Consider the following 20,734-nt stretch of genomic DNA (forward strand, 5'->3'; position numbering starts at 1 on the left):
TGCTGTTGATGATATCATGTCTATTACTTTTGACCATACTTTTTACGACCGTTTTTGGTTTGTTTTCCTCTGCACACTGGCACCAGACTTTTAGTTTGATCCCACACTGATCGACAAAGAAAACGTTATACATGTATAGCCTTAGCCTACGTACAGGATCTGCCCCCCCCACACACTCACAATATAGGCCTACTCCCTTTTGACACACACACACACACACACACACACACACACACACACACACACACACACACACACACACACACACACACACACACACACACACACACACACACACACACACACACACACACACACACACACACACACACACACACACACACACACACACACACACACACACCTCACTCAGAAGTAGCAGTCCCAGTCAAGTTTAGTGGCCATGGTAACAGTGTTTTGAAGTGCTTCCAGAGGGACTTGGCTCTTCCCTTCTCTGTAAGGGACACATTGTTGAATGTGCCTCAGACCTGTAGAATCCACTGACCTGTAAGTAAACCACAGGTCACTGGGCAACTGAGGACAGCTTTCAAACATACAGTGAACGAGGACAGCTTCCAAACACACCAAATGGTATTATAATGTGCCGAGGGCAGCTGCTGCTTTTTAATTGAGAAATAGGCCTACCGTCAAAGCAGGTGTAATGAACCAAACAACCCTCCCAGAGCCAAGAATACAAGAGGCTTCTAGGGCAGTGGTTCCCATCCTTTTAGGGCTTAGGGCGCACTTGTAAAGGTGTTTGCGTTCCACCCATCTGCCCACTTAACACGACTGATCAGTGAACTAACACTTTCTTTTTTGGGGGGGGAATTGCTGTTAGATAGATAGATATACCTTTATTGATCCCATGGGGAATTTCAGTCGAGGCAGCAGGGGTTAAGAGTTTCAGAGTTACAGATACAGAGTAAGTAAAGTACTGTCGTATTTAAAGTGCTACAAAGGCAAGAAAAACAATAAGAAGCAATAATGTTTACAGTGCAGTACAATAACCATACCCTAAAAGTGTCATTAGATCTATCTTAATACATTTGGTCATTGGATCTGAATACAATACTTCCTTTTGGACTTGGGGTTGTTGATAGGTCATATAGCGCATGGTACATCCAACATGGCTAAGCATCCCATCAGCTATCATAATGTCCTTGAACAAGACACAACTGCATGCTGACTCACAGTAGCTGCACAGCTCTGGGGAGAACACCAGAAAAATGAAAATGTAATGAAGAGTACAAATTAGTGGAATGTGACATTTAATCAGTCACTCTACATCTGGTGGGAAAATTACCGTCAAGAAGAGAAATAATCCAGAGTGATGTTCCATGAGTGGTTTGTTCAACAAGGTGTCCATCTCCAGGGTTTTTCTGACAACATCACAATAATATTTGATTAAACCACATATAAATGGCAGCAGCAGCCATCACCATTTTCATGCATATGCAGCAGCAGACACCATGCTGAGAACAATTCACACGGCAAAAACGATTAAGATACGGGTCATTCTTTACACTTTCAGTTAAATTAAGTTAATTAACATGCATGATTGTTGCAGTATACGGTGCGCATGCAGCTTATCGCACACATGATGCTTGATTTCAGAGAAGGACATGTCGTGGTCATCCCAATGCCATCTTAGAGCCACGCAGGGCTCCATTACCAGGCAGGTGATGTGGATGTGAAGTGAAGTGTCACGTCATTCCTGCTTACTCCACCACCCTCACCCCTGAGGACGGAGAAACACAGGTCAAGTGCAGGTGTCCACCTTTCTGACACCAGGCACCAACAGTGAAAACAAGTGCTACCACCGTCCACTGATCTACCACAGCATCAGATGGACAGCTGCAAAGACATACAGACAGATAGGCAGGTGATGATAATGTAAGTAATTTAGATAGATGATAGGTATATAGACAGATAGGTAGGCAGGCAATCAAATTCTTTCAGATATAGGTAGACAGATAAGGCAGGCAATCACATTCTTTCAGATATAAAACTAGGTGTAACACTTGCCGATATTGATGAGTTGTTTATTGTCAGACTCAGCTGAGTTATTGTCTCTTGTCTATAGTGGAGGTGAGTCAAAGTAGTGATCCTTGGCCATAGGTCAGTCAGTCAGTGCTGGGTCAAAGAGGGTGGGGTCAGCTCAGTTGTGACATAACAGTTGTTGACCGTGGTCAACTGCTTTTGTTTAAATGTAAGGTCTATGTTATACTTGCCTGGTTTAGGAAGGGCGACGAAACGAAATACAGTAGAATATTCCTTTTTTTACTTCTTGGAACGCACTGTAACTACCTCATTAGACACTTTGACCATTAGGCCTATTATCAATGCACAACGATGCATTGATAAGAGGAAAATACATCTCCCTTTCTTTCTCTCCAGTGTTTGGGTGAAGTTATTGCAAATCATATTACTTGACTGTATGCAGCAGACTAGGCTACTCAAGACATGCTAATATCCTCCTGTGTAGTTTTCTTTTGTTTGTGAACATGCTTTTGCTTATGTACTACGATTTCTAGTCAATTACTCATAACAAGATCCGTGGAACCAAACAGTAAACCAAGTAAGATGTCAGTGTTTGAGAAACCCCTCAAGAGTGACAAGGCGTGTAGGTGAAGACCAATAGTAACTCTCAAGTCCATGATTATAATACTAGACAATCTGATAATATTCATCCTCCCTTCAGCCGTACCACTCTTAGCCAGTTCTCCATAAAAGTCAGAGGTTCTTTACTCTGGAATTCACACATACTTATTGCCAACTCTTGCCATCTTCACTCTTAACTTTAGATAGATTGAGGGCCAGCCTCTTGAAACAAACCTCTCCACTTGATTCTAACGTAATGTAGCTTGATTGTGCATACTCAGACACAGACAGACATGCGCATGTACACTTAGGCACACTCAGGCTTGCGTGTGCGTGTATTCGCACAAACACACACACACACACACACAAGTGTAAATAATGTATTTGTTGTTGAATTAGTTTTTGTTATTTTCCACAACTATGTTTGATTACTTTGTCTCCTTATTATTTTGTATATTATCTTTGGTGAGAACCACATATAAGCCCTCCATGGGTTTCTTTTCTCACCTGCACAAAAAAAAACGCACCTTTCACAGACATGCAGCTGAAGACACAGGAGCTGAATACTACGTTTCTTCACAATAGCCATAATCAGGCTAAAGAGTCACCAAGTTAACATAAAAGGGCCAAGAACTACATAATGCGCAAGAACAATTGTACACTGTTTAAGTCTGTTAGGAGAAGTAGAAGGCTAAGATGCCAAACAAGCGCTAAGTGGACAATGCTCCAACAACGTCCTGCACGACACTGTGACAGAGACAGAGTAGACACCTGTGAAGCTGTTGTTCTTGCCACCTGAAAAAAGGGAAAAGTTCAAAAAACATCCCACTCAACAGGCCAACACTGACCATAAAAGGACAAATTCAGAGTGCAAGCCAGGTCAGGCTGAAAGGTTACCCAGCATAACACAGGAACGATGTGTGAGGTCATACATCATTCATAACAACACACACACTTGAGTGCCAGGTGCACACTACAGCCCGGAGCTCCAGAACCTCTGCCTTGCATCCCTGGTGAGCACCTTCCTAAACGTGGCCAGCCCCTACCGTACACCCTGGGAAGCAATGCAGGGATTCCTCCAGTAGTTTAAACCCTTTATGCACGCTGGAGACACCGTTATGTGCCGCTGTCTCAAGCGCATATCCTCATGGGATGCCATCCATAGCAACTTGCAATGGGCCTGAACTACACCTACATGGATACCCATGTACCTGTCTAACTACCTCAAAAACGTCAATCAAGTCCACAATCAAGGGTTTAAGTTTATTCTCCTGCTATGCCACCAAATGTGGAATGCCCTACCAACAGCCATAAAGAAGTGTGAGTAGAGTAAAAGAGCACTTGTACTGTAGGTGGCTGCAATTTGGAACAGACTTCTTTATAGGCCAGCCATGAAATGTGGTCTCTCTCCAACATCATCTCAGTAACTAAAGTTGGAGACCTCTCGAAACCAGACAACTACCGAGCCTTCAGTTTGACATGTATCACTGCAAACATCCGAATGTTACTGAATCAATTGAGCATACCAGTAGTGGGTGTGGTTTTCTGGACCCAGTGAAAAGTCAGCCATTCATTTTTTCCATAGAGATTTACAAAAAATATTTATATCAAGTATTTTAAGGCTAGAATCAAGCCACCCAGGATCCTGGCGAATCATGACCATATCACCTTTTAATCTGTGGTACCGTCCTAAAGTCGGCTCTTCGGTGCTACTGAAAATTTCTGACGAGCCGAAATAATTTCGGCACTACAGCGCCGAAACAGCTGTAAAATAGGAGTATGAATCGGCCCTTACAATAAAGACAAACGTAACACTGTCAGACAACAACAGCACTTTATTGTTTTCCATTTTGTCAGTTAATGGACATCAGGCAGGCAAAAATATTTTGGACAGAAAAAAACTTACAGAGTATTGAAGCAATTCAAGCAATTGAAGGAAAAAAATAACTCTGTACAAAAATACAACTTCACTGTACAAACACTGCACTTAGAAATAAAAGAGGTGGAGGCTTGGTAGACCTCAGTCTCCAGGCGTATGGCACTTTGAACAGATACGAAAACAGTCTGACCTAAACTGGTTATAGGAAAACATGCAGGAATGCAATGCTGTTGAAGGCGATTCATGTGTGCGTGTACTTGTGTCATTGTGTACCTAATAGCTAAAAGAAACTGGAAATCGTGTTTCAATTTGTTCATCTTTGGTGAGAGATTGCATGAGGTAAATAATGTTTATTTCTATGTAAAGAAATGTACTGTAGGTAATTTTAGTAAGACATAGAAAAATATCAATACCATCCGGCATATTGCAATTTTTATGTGTAATACTCAAATTGTGAATAGTGGTTTGTAGATTAGTGAATTAATAATTACAAATATATTCCATACAAATTGTAAACTTTTTCAAAAGGTATAACATGCTTGGTACTGTAGGTGAAAATCACAATCTTTAAAATCACTAGTGTTGATTGAAATGACAGATTCTCAGGCTGGATTCTTCTATTCAAGCTCATACAGTAAATTTGACTGTAAGCACTCAATGGCAGACATCAGAGCAAATCAATAACCTAGGAGGTCACTGACAGTTACTGTGAGTATAACCTACATTCATTACATTCACTGCACCTGAACAAATAATTTCATTGAACAGTGGGTTAGTGAGATACTGTACTGTATGCTTTCTGTGAACTATTCACTGTTTTCCAAGCTTTAGAAATACCTGAATACCCATTTAGAAAAACACAGGGCCCTAATAGCTACATAAAAATGGACATCTCTCTATTAATATATATGATATGATTAAACCTCTCAACAAAGGTAATACTATAAATATGTCGGAGACGAAACCCTTCAAAATTAATATCAATTTTCTAAAATGATTTCAGTCACCCATGCAACAGGATCACTCGTGCAATGTAAAACAAAAGACCGTCATGCGTTTTATGACAAACTATCAATAACCACCACTAGTCGTTCTATTGATGCAGTAGCAACACACTAGAAATGTTTTGCAATACTACTGTATGTCATTTCACTATTTGAAAAGTTATTCTTGAATTGTCATAGAAAATATGTAGCAATTACTCTGCACTAAATACTAAATATGGTGGGAAGATCATCCACAAACCCTAGATATGTACAGTATGCCCCATTAACAGCAGCCTATGGCATTGTCCATCATGCACTCCAATGCAAAGATCATAAAATACGCTAAAACATAAATAAATACATACATATTAATAGATGATCATATCACAAAGCACATTCATTGAATACCCCCCAAGGGCCCCCATGCACTTAATCCACATGGTACAGGTCACAACAAAAAATAAAATAAAAGCATTTACATAAGGAAACTTGATGTTTTGTAAACTGTTTTTTAGATAGATTTACACACATTAAAGCCACACTTAATCAACGCGCTTACGTTTACTGAGGTGTGGTCTAAAAATTGCTCTCACTGCGTGTTCGTCTGATGATGGAAGAGAAGAAACTGCCTCCTTGTGGCGTGCCCATCAACATAGGAGCCTGGTTTTTGTGAACAATCTCAATCTATTAAAAAAAGAGGATAAGGAGATAATAATCTTTGTGTAGTGCTATGCTATGCTTTGTATTGTATGCTGTTCTGTGGATAGGATTATAGCAAAAATATTTTACGACTACAAGGTTTTTTCCATCAGTATCCGTCATTGATAAGAAGAGCTGACAATGGTTCACACAATGCATCGCAACGCACAAAATAATGCCCTGCTGTTATGTTTCCAAGTAAGTAATGTCTAAGTGAGTAATGTGGAATCTAACCTTCCAGCAATAAATCTAATTGCATGATAACTATTCAGACATGGTCAAACAGACAGTGGTACATGTGAAACACAGTAAATCATAAGTGTCACCTACAGTGTACCCATTCTAGGCATGTCATAATAGGTTAAAGAAAATAGCAGAGTTTTTATATTGACTATTTTCAGTGAAGCTATTTGGTGTAGTGGGGGGCAAGTCTTGGTCCCAGTCAAATAACTTTATAGTGTTTAAGTGGTTAAAACAAGTCCCCTGGGCTTTTTAAAGTTTGAGTCTAACTGTACCTTATACTGTTTACATTTCTGACTAATAAAGTATACTGTATTACTTCAAAGCACAAATGACACTAATATGTGTCAAATATGCATGCAATGGAACTGAACTGCATTTGCATCGTTGTTGTTATTAATAATTAGTTGGATAACATCCCATTTTAACATGTTGACTGATTCAAATTCAGCACCAACACATCAATAACTTGCCATGGAAATAATCTCAGCACAATTATGTATTGTCAGATCCTATCCTTGCATTGTGGCATTGTGCCAGAAGATACAAGTGCACTTCCAGACTACTTATTTTGTCATGCACTAGATTCTTTCATAATCGCTGCATGATACATTATGTAAATCTGGGCTGCACTTCATCTGCAGTGGGGTAAGAGTATTGGCATTGTAATTAAAGCCAAACACAACTTTAATCAGTGCAAACGGAGCTGTTTCATTTTGAAAAGTGAACAAAATTGAAACAGAGAAAACACTTGTACACTTATCGACGCAGCTGTTTTATACAACGCAAATTGAAAGCAAGTTTTACATCCCTAAGTGTTTGTTATCTAATTACTGCATGGCGGTGCAAGCAATGTGGCTTTCACTTGGAAAACAATGTGCTTTGATTTCTAAAACAATCCTTTAGAATCCTGATAGAAAATCGTATCTGTGGTGCTCCCAATTAGCTTAACAAGTGCTTGTGCAGTGCAACATAATCACAACTTCCATGGTTTGAATCTGTCGTTGACAATATAAAATGTCATTACCTCTGCCTTTCTTTATCTGCTTTACTTTATAAGGAAAGAAAAATGTCCTCAAATAGACGAACATTAAAGACTCAGTCAGTGCATATCATATCTCCATCATGCTGGGTTGCCTAGCCAGGTCTCTTTAAGTTGTGGGTTACAGCCCGCAATCATATATAGCCAAGAAGAACGGAATATGGAAATTCTGAATGACACATGTTTATCATGTGACTCCAGAGATAATATGTACCAATTTGTGCGTTTTGGACTAAATCTGTAGTAGGTCAAAACATTTAAAATGTTTTGAAGAAATGGCAGAAGATCTAGTTAGGCAGAAATGGGAGTGGCCTAAATGGGGAGTTGCATCATCATGATACAAGTAATCTGGGAGAATAAATATTTTTTATTGTATGAACTATGGTTCAATTAGTTATACAGCAAAACATAAAGTGGCCTTGTATAGCGCCACCATTAGGACAAACATCATCTCCGGCTCCGCCCCCCGCTTGTTGGCCTGGTGTAAATAGCATTTGGACACAATTTTGGAGATCCTACAAAATACGGATACAAGCTGGATCCCATAAGAATTTATAAGATTTTTTTTTAAATTGTATGTGATCCTCACAATATTCCAATTATTATTGCTAGAATTATCCATGCAGCCAAACTTGGTAGTTTAAGCATCCGAGTGAAGCATAAAAAATAAAATAACTTCCTGTAATGATACTTACAGTACAGGGACCCTGCATCCAGGGTTCTCCATCGATCTGCATAGGAAGGGACTTGCTGGTTCTGTCAAGAACAAACAATAATAGGCATAGTAAACATTTGATTTGTGTCAAGCAGGGACGCACTGGAACCCATTTTTAGAGTCTTTGGTATGACCCGGCCCGGGGATTGAACCCCAACCTCCCAGGCTCAGGGCGGACACTCTGACCACAAGGCCACTGAGCTGGTCCCTGCGTTATACTAGCGTCATGTCCAGGGGGTGTACTTCTACATCAAGCTGCCTCACGCTACAGAAACAGGAGATAGGCTTCTGCCCTATGGGCCCCATGGCTCGGCAAGGCTACTTACTACTACATTATGGTGGTGGGGGGGAATCATCATACATTAAAGTATAAAAGAGGCTTCATGCTGACCTGATGGTTACAGAGGAGCATTGTGCCAGGCGCCGGCCAGAACTCTTCAGGCCTGTGAAGATCTGTCCCATCTCCATGGCTCCTTCTAGACCCACAACCTCCAGCAACTGGTCTGATAGATCTACATCCACACAGAAGAATACATATTTTTAATTTAATCCATTTAGGACTGAGACCAGATTCTATAAAATGAAATCCTGACAGTTTTCTGAAAAATCTTTTACATCAGTGGTTCTCAAACATTATCATGTCAAGGACCCCTAGAATGTATGTGGCCGGCGACCCCCATCTGAAAATATGTTGTTCCAGGGACGCCCAGAAGCAAAGATATGAGTTAAAAACGTTCGCTGTGAAAGAATACATACATGTATATTCAAAGATTTGCACGTTTTCAAGCTAAAGTTTAAAATAATGGTTAAAAGTTAAGGTGACACAGATGCGTTCCAGTCTTTAATGGATTAAACTATTATAATAGAGAATAATTTAGCTTCAAAGGCTCCCACATACATTTACAAAAGTATGTTGCTTAAATTATGTACCGTATTATGTGAGCTGTAATATAAGAAGGTTGTTAGGTACCATCGTTCTGATTTGGTGAGTATGGTGGTGAAAAATAATTGCATTCTTTGTCTGTGAAGTTAAGTAAGAAAATAAAAATAAAGGATGCTCAAGAACTGCAGCCAAAATTACTAATTAATTAATTCATATTACAAAATCATGTTTCATCAATAGTAGACATCATGTAGCAATACTGATATAGAACCCTTGTTCATAAATAATCTCAGAACAGGCCCTTTAAATGTAAAAGCAAGAAAACTTAGCAAAGGAAGTCAGGAAGGTGTGGAAGAAGGCGGGAAGGAAGAAATTAAGGACGAAAGGGTACAAGAAATAACTGGAAAACGAGGAAGAAGCCGATGAAGAGGAAGATGAGAGCCTTAGTTCACAGTTTGCCTTCCGCTCTTGAAACCCTGAATAACTGTTCAAAGGAGGAAAATAGGCAACAAGACGCTACAAACAAAACACCTATTAATTAGATTGCGCTGGCAATGCAAAGTAATCTTGTGTAAATATAATTATTAATTTCTCCTCTGTTTTTGAAGATATGAGCATTGATTTTGCCCCTGCTGGAGGCTCAGTGTCTCGCTGGGCCCATCTGTTTCAGCCAGCCTGTTCTACCTCCCGTTCTCCGTCTACTCGCCCCTCCGCAAATTAAGGAGCTGCTGCCTCGCTGCTGGGAGCACACAGACTCTAATTGAAACTAAGACCCATTTTTAGGGACTTGGTGAGTGTGGCAGAGTTAGCTAGCTGTCACTGACGGTGATAATCCGTCGTTGTCGTGTTGTACGTAGATCGGTCAACGGTTTCCAGAGGGATCAGTGGTGGAAGAAGTACACAGTTTTGCTGAAATTAAAGTAGAAATACCACAATATATAAAAGTTACCAAAATGTCCTGTATTCAAAACTGGACTGGAGTAACCAAAGTAATTATATCAAAATATATTTATAGTAACAACAAATCGAATTGTAAATCATCTATTTCTTTTAGCCAAATATGAAGTGGAGGAGAATTTTTAAATATAAAAATATGTAAATAATCAAGTAAAGTAAAAGCACCTTGAAATTGTACTCCCTGAGTGAAGCACTTGAGTAAATGTACTTTACTCCAGTTCTTTCCACCACTGAGAGGGATGGACATCAGCATTGTTTTCCTAAAGTGCTGCTGTTGCTGTTGACCTGCGGTGTCCAGCTGTCACCATGGAGATGTACATGTGTCTGTCTCTGAGCTGACCTGTCAACGGACTGGGTCTGAGCGCAAAAGACAAAGTGTGTGTGTGTGTGTGTGTGCGCATATCGTCACTGTTGGGCGGAGACCTTGTATCTCCATTATTTCTTCAGCGTATGTGTTTCCACAGGGCCAGCCAGTGTAGTGATGGCATGGTTCAGCACCTTGGACAGCGCACTGCCTAGGGCGCGTCATTGACGGAAGACGCGTTCCAATTTTCCTTTTCAGTCAACTTGATGTGATGACACCTGCGTGCTGACTAACAGCAGGCTGGAGACAGCTGTCTCCTCTATAGGCAATATAATAAAAAGTGTATTGTTTTTGGATCTGCCCAGAGTAATGTTACACAATACAGTAACTATTTAGCAAAAGCATAAAATCTGTGTGAAACAAGTGGATAGAGCAGGTTTTTTAAGGGAAACATATATTATTATGGATATAAAGTAAACACAGTGATTCTCTGGACATAGGCATGGACATAATATTTGAACACATTATGGACAAACCCGTACCTTAACATCAACACAGAGAATGCACACATTTATCAATAAATAATAAACCAAATGTAGCGATATGGAATGGAAAAGTAATTAAACCCCTCTTTTTGTTTTTTCTTCTTCAAAAAATTGCTATTATACAAAGCACAAGTGCTTTGATACAATTGATTATTTACATTGCAAAACGATTTGATACAGATTTGCATTTCAAAACAATACAATACGATACAAAGACAAACGATACGATATGTTGAGTTTCCATTTATATATACTTCGATTCTTGAAATTACGGACATACAAGCTTAAGCTTTCTGCCCCACAGCAACGAAATGCATGAGTGTGTGTGTGTACACAACATGTTGAACTCCTGACACTTGGCTTGGAAGCTGCTTTCCCACCATGCCTTCTCACGTCAGTGTAAGCAGCCTGAACACAGACCCAAGCTGACATGTGTGATGGGCGGTGTCACCACGGCCAAAGGTTAACGGGTGGGGATTCCTAGTTGCCTGAAGCCACATACTTTCTATATACCCAAGTGTTTGTTGTGGTACAGACCATACTTTAGCTATCTGTCACTCCAATTAAGAGACAATGCCTTGTAAACAAATCCAGAAGCCGTCCTGTTATACTTATTACAAATGGAAAAAAACTCCAAAATGGCAAAATGCATACATTGCAAAGGCATTAAAGTATAATCACTGAAATAGCTCATAGCTGATTATAATGTCAAAGATCCAATATTGTCCACATAATTGAGGGTTATCATCATGTCACATACTGTACCTGGTCAGCCCGGACACTACACTGATACATGTGCAGTGACAGGTTGAAAGTGCAGGGTGAAAGACTTGCAGACAGAAACAAAAGAGTTTAGACAAAGAGGAGGTAGAGATAGAGAGAGAGAGAGAGAGAGAGAGAGAGAGAGAGAGATAGAGACACACACAGACGTGTGACAGAGACAGAAAGAGACAATCGAGAATCACAGATGCAGAGTGAGTGACCAGAGAGAGAGAGAAATGGGAGAGTGACAATACATGGTAAGAGTAGAGGTGTGTGTGCGTGTGTGAGAGGGGGGGGGAATCTTCCACTGAAAGCATCATGAGGCATCAGTCCCTGGCATCTACCCTCATCTGCCCCCTGCACACACGCACGTACGGCGTACGCACACACACAAACACACGCCTCTGTTTCTCTCTCTCCCTCTTCTTCTCTTCGTCCCATTCCATTCTAAATAATTCAACCTGCAGCCATTCCCTTCCACCTGAGGGGCTTGTCTCCTGGCGTCACCAGTGGGACGATTTAACAGCTCCCGAAAGGTCAACCCCCTACCCCCCACCCCCATACACATACACACACTCCCACCACTTTGATCTGATCTGTGCTGGGGGGGCCTGCAGCGGTGGTGAAGCTCATTGCCCCCCCTGCCTGCTCTAATGCACTCTGGTGTTTACAATGGACCTTCCAACTCTCTGGTTGCTTGAACTGACAAATTTTGGCCTCTCACCTTCAGCACATCAAGGACATTTTCAGCACCAGTGTTGGTCAGTAAAGCGTTATTCAGTAATATGTTGCTTGTAATATTACTTAACCCAGTAACGAGCAGTGAAACGTATTACAATAGACTAGAGGGTATGCGCCATGCATAAAGTGAGTGCAATTAAGTTGAATTGCATACAGATAGGACTTTTCTGTTTGGAAGATTTTTTTTGCCACTCAGTAGGCGTTCCCACATAAATGATGCGTAACCTGCAGAGTTAGTTCAGTCAGACATACTCTAGGGAGTTCATGCCGTGCTCAAAGGCGCATACTATACTCAAGGGGTTAACATGCTGCATTACTATGTGGGTGTATAAGTGTGTGCAAGTCCCACACGTCATTCGCTGATGTGGCAGTCAGCTGACCAATTGGGCGGGCCACTTAAGCTCACTAGACTGCATGCTCTTCTTGCCTTCCTCCAAGGACTGTCTAAAGAGGACGAGACGCGAAGAGCATACGGGCGACGCCATGTTGCTCCATGGAAGGAAAGAAACATGCACAGTTGAGACCAGGGAGTTGTACATGCCCAAATATGTGCATGTACAACTTCCTGGTCTCAACTGCGCATGTTTCTTTCCTTCGATGGAGGCATTTAGAAACGGGTGGTACGCAGGACGGTTGAGTGATTTCCAACAAGCGCTTCCAAACTCCAACACTCCATGCTGCTCAATGTTTTGACACTCAGTCTAGATGAGGGGGGCGTGTCCTGATGGGAAAATCATGCATGTGCATACTCTCTGTATAAACAATGGGAGAAGGGTGGGGCAGCGAAAGGCCCTTATCAGGAATTTTCGGAATCGGGGACTCATGAAGAGCTCTACCTGCTGCATCGTTGGACCAATCAGAGTGAAACTGTGCAAGCACACTCCACGGAGGCCTGAGCAGAACCTCTGCCTCACATATTTCACATCAGCCTGTTATACACCAGGAGGCTGAGTTTTGCAAAACAAACTTGTAATACTCGTTCAGAGTCCGATTTCTGTGAAACTGGATTCCAAACGCGTTCCGTGAAAGGATTAGGGTAAGGAAGATGGCGGATTATGAGAAGTCACGTATTCTTTCAACACTTCGAACTATTGTCATTATTTTGCTTGTCAGTCAAGATACAAAGAACTTTGTGCAGGCAGCAAATCGCTTTCAATAGCAAATAATGTAATACATAATTTGTTGTAGTATCTTAAGGTTTGAGAGGCTACTGCTTGTTTGACATTTGACTCCTCCCATAAAGACAATTACTTTCCCAAAATGGAATATGGAGAAAAAGAGTTAAACAGATAAGAGAGACAGTTGATTTTTTGTGATTTTATATATCCTATATCAATGTGTGCAGTTATGCAGCTTGGCTAATTGGTGGCTCCTAACTATTGTTCTGAAAGGAGCTGGCTAAACAGATTGTTCATGCAATCTGTGTGAGTGGGGGGGGGAGCGGGGGGGTAAATTTGCACTCACACGCCATGCTTTTACATACTGTATATAGATGCCACGCCTAAACACTGGCTCCCTTTCTCTCACATGCTCCCACCAACAGTAAGTGTGTGTACGTTCGGAATGGAGAGATTGTTTTGCACCGATATATTTTTCCACAGATATTAATGAACGACGTCGTGACAATGCTGCATGGGCTTTGAATTGATCAACTATCTCCCTCCCGTGACCCGTCACCAACCTCTGTGCCAAGGCCTTTCTAAGAAACTCAAGGCAACGGACTGTTCTGTCAACAGACTGTCACCCATATAAAGATGAACCTATTGGAAATTGTCAATGCTTTGATTGATTTGGCCACTGCCACCCCCACATAATTATACCCTTTCTGATATTTTTTTTAACTGTTAAAATTATCTTCACCTATGTCCAAAATAGGGATGCCAGGTTGAACGTCTTTCTGTGGATCTTATGAATATTTAACAAATGAAAAGTACTAACCAGAGCTGTTGACAAATTACTAGCCTACTATCCGACCAAATTGAGGGACCACGCCTTCTCTATCGCAGCCCCTAGGCTATGTAACACCATCCCCTCTCTATCGCAGCCCCTAGTCTATGGAACACCATCCCCTCTCTATCGCAGCCCCTAGGCTATGGAACACCATCCCCTCTCTATGGCAGCCCCTAGGCTATGGAACACCATCCCCTCTCTATCGCAGACCCTAGGCTATGGAACACCATCCCCTAGGCTATGGAACACCATCCCCTCTCTATCGCAGCCCCTATGCTATGGAACACCATCCCCTCTCTATCACAGCCCCTAGGCTATGGAACACCATCCCCTCTCTATCGCAGCCCCTAGGCTATGGAACACCATCCCCATCTCTATTAGAACCTTTAAATCCAGGCTCAAAACCCTGTTTTACTCCCACGCGTTTGATTGTCCGTGATATATTGTTTATTTACTTATTTTACCCATTATTATAATTATTCCTATGATAATGTCAGTTTTCTTATAATTCAGTTTTTTCATTTTTTTTCCTTTTGTATTTTGTTACACTCCTATTGTCTGTGCTTGTCATATTGATGAGATGTTCTGTACAGCACTTTGGTACAATGAAAATTGTTTTTAAATGTGCTTTATAAATACATTTGATTTGATTTGATTTACATTGGAGCAATTGGTTATTTGCTCCACTGGTTATTTTTTCCAATTCCTGAAAAGTAACGGTTTTGAATATACAAGGTTTCCAACTGACAGCGACAATATGAGAAGGAACCTGCATGATCCAAATGGGGACATTCATCAGTGCTTGACTTGTATTGACTAAAATTAAAGAACGGTGGGAGAATCCACTCCACACTTGACTAGCATTTGAACCGCTAACCGCTAAAACCCCAAGGTGCAATCAATAATGTCTTGGTAACCAAAACTGTTTCCACTGCATAATGAGTAAATTCAATAATTAAAAATATTGTATTGTACATTACTTGTTTTATAGAATTTAGATCTTTCTTTGTATTAAACCAAAATAACAATTAGTTTACATCGATTCCATCAACCAGCACCTAAGAAACACTCTCTCTGTCTCAAAAGAAAGCATCATAGAATGCTATGCTTTGTATGAAAACAATACATTGTAGCCTACGATTGTTATTGTATAGTATTTGTACTATTTCTATGAATATTCCTATAACTACTGTTGCAATATCGAGGAGCCAAAACCCTTTTTACTCTCTTATACATGTACAATATGTGTAGTGATCATCTCCTCATATTATATATTGCATGACACAGTGGAAGCCACTAGCCTAGCGGTTGAATCCGTGGAATGTTTCGTTTTTTGCTTACTTTATTAATTTAATTGAGTAAATCTTAACGATTGATTATTCGATAGTCGACTTGATTAATTGTCAATATCCCTATAGGCAGGTTTCTGAACTGCCCACAGCCCTCTGAGACAGACGGATGTGTTTTGAACTGTATATTGGCTATATACGCCAAAGAGGTTTGGTGTAGAGGAGAAAAGGAGCAGACCAAGTACAGAGCCAAAGGTCAAGTTTACTAATTATTGAGGGATTAAGAAGTGGTTAAATATCTGAAAATACACTTGAATGTGAATCCAACATATTAATAGAAAAGATAATGTGCATAAAAAAAGAAAGAAAAAACATTAGTTTACACAACACTGATGATAGTGCTATGTAAACGTTTGAATTGAATTGCTATCAAACAAGTCAAAGGAGCCATCTATGGAATCTATGAAAAATCAGCAACACAATTGAATGTAATGTACTGTATGTAGTGGGGGTCCCTGCTTCATCTCTGTCTCAGCTAAGGCTTGAAAAACACTGAAGACACCTTGCCAAAGTGTGTACGTACATACATGGCGTCATTTCACCAGTGATCACAGCAGCTGATTCATACTGGCTCCTTCAGTCACATATCCCCATTGACGGGTTTGCTTTTTGACATAAATGGATTGGGGGGAGTGCCTACTGCCCAGTGAGGTGGCAGCTCCAATCATACAGAGTACCCTCCCTCAGTCTGCTCGTATTAACTACACCTGCCCACGGCTGCCTGCACTTACTATTACCACTTAAGTGACAGTATCAAACAGTGACATCTCTGTACACCCCTGTCCCAAACAAAATGTTCTGGCCATGATTCTTCTTGTCGTTTGGTAAAATATTCATGAGTTGGGGAAAACTTTGTCTGGAAGTTTGTCTTTGATCTGTCTAATTTGAGCAAGTGCACAGTTGCCAGCTACTTCTTTAACTGTATAATTGTTTCTGTCAAGCCGAAGCCGTGCATGTGTGTGTCAGTGGGTCTATTTGTGTGTAGTCTGTGTGTGACCAGCTAATCTCTGGCACCGTTGGCCCGATCGCAGCGAAACTGTGCACACACACTCCCTGGATGCCAGGTTAGAACCTCTGTCCCGAATTTTTCGAGGAGTTAAATTTTGTCCAAACATCACGTAAATATGTACACAGTATCTCTATAGTCTATATTCATTAATTGAAGTGCTCCGTTTTGAACAAAATGGCTCAAATAATTTCACGATTTCTGTGAAACTTTGCACGCACACTCCCACTAGGCCGAGAATGAAATGCCACTTGAAAATGATCAAATCAGCCCCAGGTTGGCGCTTTAACAGGCCGATTCGACTTTTACTGCACCGATCTACGTAAAACTTTGTACACTCACTCCCTAGAGGCAAAGGAAAAACCTTTGCCCTGAGTGTGATTTTTTTTAAATAATTTAAATTATATATTTTAGGGGCATGTCATGTGGTCTGCACAGCCTTTGTGATACTGGTATTACCTTTCAGGCATCCCTGCTGTAGAGTCTCAGTCTACATACTACAGTATGTGAACATATCTCACTTACAAACAAAACGTCTACGAAAAGCAAAAATAGGCGATCTACAAGCTCACAACCTGTTGCAATGCGCTTATAGATCTGCTATTTCAGACATTTTTGAAAATAATTGGAAAATAATCTTTGGAAAACATGGATATACAAGGTTTATCGATAAATAAAAAGTACCTTGCACAGCGAAAGCCAGTTCTTTGGGGTCCAACAGCGTCCTCCGGTCGTGGCCCTTTTTACCGGCTTTCCGATGACCCCTCCTCTTCTTGCTCTCACCCCAAAGGTTGGAGCCGCCGTGCATGCTGGGAATGTTGAGAATAGCGATGCCTTCCAAGGAGATGCTACTGAGGTCCAGAGTGACACCATCACACTAGAGAGAGGACGTGAAGGAAGAAGAAGAAAGAAAAGAAAGGGGCCGATCATGCATCTTTCAGTCAAACCAGAGATAATGTTTTTCTTTCATTTTCAATGAAAGACAAAAGTTGTAATATGCTTGGAAGAGCTTTACACTTTCTAAACATGCATCTTCTTATTTTAAGTCACATGGTAGAAACATTAGTGACAAGCTGAAGACATTTATGGTAATCAGTTCTCCTTTCTCCTTTTTTACAGGAGTATATGCAGGTCTTTTGTTAGCGAGAGCTCAGGGAAATATAACACAAACAGCAGGTTACCAGTAGTCCTATTGGGCATATTATGTCCATTATGTGCATTATGTCCGATAGGACTACTGGTCAAACAAAGAGGTAGGTGCGCACACCAGTAGTGGGGAGGTGCTGACCACAGGAGACAAACTTGGAAAACGGAAGGAGAGGTTGCACAGCTTGTAGTCGATGCAAAAAAACTTTTATTATGACCCCAATAGAACTACTGGTAACATATTATGTGAACATGATTTCTGGGGGTAAGGAATGTTACATAGTTTATCCAAGGTTTAATCCACTTTTTTGTATCAACCAGATTAGATACATTAGATGTATTAGATCAAAAAGAGTAAGTGACTATGTCTCAAACATGTGTCCATCGATTTTCTTAGATATGTCAAACTAGGCTTAAATTAGGTTTGTAATTTATTTATTTTTATTTGTAGACAGTATATTGGATGTTGTATTGTCTGCTCTTGTCATGTTGGTGAACTTGTTGTTTTTAAATGTGGGAGCTCTAGCTGAATCTGGCATGTTTGTTTACATGTGAGATCATGTTCAATCGAATCTGTTCTTGTACATGTACCGAATGTTCATTAACGTGCACTGTTCCGTAACTAAACCAATAAAAGTAATGTCCTCACACGGGTCCCAGAATAAGGGCCAGTTTGCTGCTCTTGCGAGTTGTGCGGTGAACTCTACAGCGGTGCAGATCTGTATTCATCACCATACCTGCTCCCTTCTAGTAAGTACTCTCATCCAACACTAATTAATAAAGACCTCTGCACTGTGTGGATAGCTCTGAGGAGGGGGAGATGGATCGGATAGGCATGTCTTCATTATCACTCAATATCGCACACAGCAGGGTCGTGTAGGGATAATTACCTGTGTGGGGGGTTGGGGTTGGGAGATCACCACCCATTCAAATGTCAGCACTTTCACAGAGTCGTTACAAATGGAGGAGATTTGTGGACCGCAGGGGACGCTGGGATTTGTTTCTCAGGGTGGACTGTACATTATAGTGATGCCAACGTGGGGTTTTAAATGCCTGAGCATTTAGACAGTGATCTCCTATAAAAGTGATAATACCACTTAATTATGGTTTAATCAAATAATCCGAATTAAAGTTCGTACACACCGGGAGCGTTTATTTCACGTGATTAATTAGCATAATTTAAACTGCTGTTTATGTCATGGGTACATCCACACAGAACGCGACTATAACAAAGCGAAAAACACGAGGTTTATATTTTACAGCAAATTAAATCATTCTCCTGTATGAATGAGGCATCACCAAATTAATAGCTTGATGTGTAATATTGGCAGATGCATTTTCGTTTTGTTTATTGGCGGATATTTACATGTTATATTATATGAAATCCGAGACTAATTTTAATGATTGAAATGTTATTAACCAATCTGTGGGGTAGACTATACATGTAACTACACTATTGTAACCACCTCCCATCTGCAGGAATGGGAGGTGGTACACCTACTTGTTATTGTCTATATTGACAATGACAATAAAGTCATGTGGCGCAGAACGAGCACAGGATTTTAACTTAGATGCACAGCCATCTTTATCCCAAATCATTGGGAGATACTGTATGGAGCAAACAGATTTTGTAAGCTTTAAAAAGTTTTTTTAAAGTTCAAGATTCAATATGTCAAGATGTTACATCTTATATATGAGTAAGATTATTTTGTTTTGGACACTGTAGCAGCTGTGCTCAAAGTTTCAGAGATAATAGCCATAGAAGACCCTACGTTGAATAAAGGTCTATGCCTATGGGGCCGTGCGCAAAAATCCTGGTGCTGGGGGTGACGAAGTTAAAAGTTGATTTTCGCTGAAAATCGGTTGTTATTTGGTGTAAAGCTTTATGTACAAACATGTTCGTACTTAGCAGAGAAGGAATTAAGTGTTTTCTTAATGCTTAATGTCCCAAAATAAATAGAAGGTGATGTTGTTTAGTTTACCTCAACCTCCAGAAAGTCATGGAGCTTCTTACATGTGGCCGAGAAGGTTTCCGAAGTGCCAAACTCGAAGTACCACAGTTTATTCTTTGTTCTGAAAAATAAGACAACAGTAAGATGTGTATCCAATAGCCTGGAAGGATGGTTGCCCTGTGGTTATTAATTCATTAAAATGACATAGTTGTCATTAAATATGCTGGAATTGATCAGCCTTAGTTTGCAAGATTATCAATGCACAGACACAGAAAGCTGAATGCAATATCTTCGCCTGCTGGAGTTAATACAAACTTAAATAAATGTCTACCTCTAATGTTTCTCAGTCTATAATCAGGCTAACCATTATAAGTAATTAATCTCCAAAGAATGTATAATATGTTCATTAATCACAAGCTCAAAGCCGATTAAGAAGCAGAGTGTATGGGTATCGTGCCTGCTATTATAGCCTGGTGAGGGGCATAAGAGGGTAATCTACCTGCCCTTTCAATTAACTGGAGGACTTGTGTGTTGCCCCCTGGCTTCCTACAGCAAATGTTCCCATAGCTAAGTCTGATGACCAATGACCTTACTAGGGTGAGTTGCCATCTGTCCCTATTATGTACTTTATATTATTATTTAATGATATGAACTGAACTGTATTCAAAGCATGTACAGTGTGCTGTACAGTAAGAGTCCAGTTCATTTGTAAAAACTGCAACTGAGTGTAATGATGTGAAAGCTGTTTTAATAAAATAGTATATTATTAGTAGAAAAATATAATCTACAAACATGCCAAACAAATTCATTTTCTATTATCCACTTCTGTGGAATCCTCCAAAGCAGAAGATGTAGAACTAAGTACAAGTAGTAGAAGAAGAGAGCTGAGAATGAATGTGCTCCTGTTAATGAATGCTCTATTATTAACCAGACATTTACAAATACTTCAATTGAATTGAAAGTGAACACAGTCAACT

General features: G+C 40.4%; 1 protein-coding gene across 1 annotated transcript in view; it reads right to left on the minus strand.

The window, feature by feature from the left end:
• Window positions 1-4,418: 4,418 nt before the first annotated feature.
• The window catches only part of dgkb (diacylglycerol kinase, beta), a 64,832-nt gene continuing 48,516 nt past the window's right edge, over window positions 4,419-20,734 (minus strand). Inside the window, exons 20-24 of the mRNA XM_080767690.1 lie at window positions 19,788-19,878; window positions 17,344-17,536; window positions 8,554-8,674; window positions 8,143-8,203; window positions 4,419-6,150 (exon numbers count right to left, since the gene is read on the minus strand). Of these exons, the coding sequence (XP_080623816.1) occupies window positions 6,043-6,150; window positions 8,143-8,203; window positions 8,554-8,674; window positions 17,344-17,536; window positions 19,788-19,878 (574 nt within the window). The 3' untranslated portion in view covers window positions 4,419-6,042. The remainder of the gene's footprint in view (window positions 6,151-8,142; window positions 8,204-8,553; window positions 8,675-17,343; window positions 17,537-19,787; window positions 19,879-20,734) is intronic.

This window comes from Protomyctophum bolini (assembly GCF_963924005.1).
Source record: "Protomyctophum bolini genome assembly, chromosome: 7".
Classification (NCBI taxonomy): Eukaryota; Metazoa; Chordata; class Actinopteri; order Myctophiformes; family Myctophidae; genus Protomyctophum; species Protomyctophum bolini.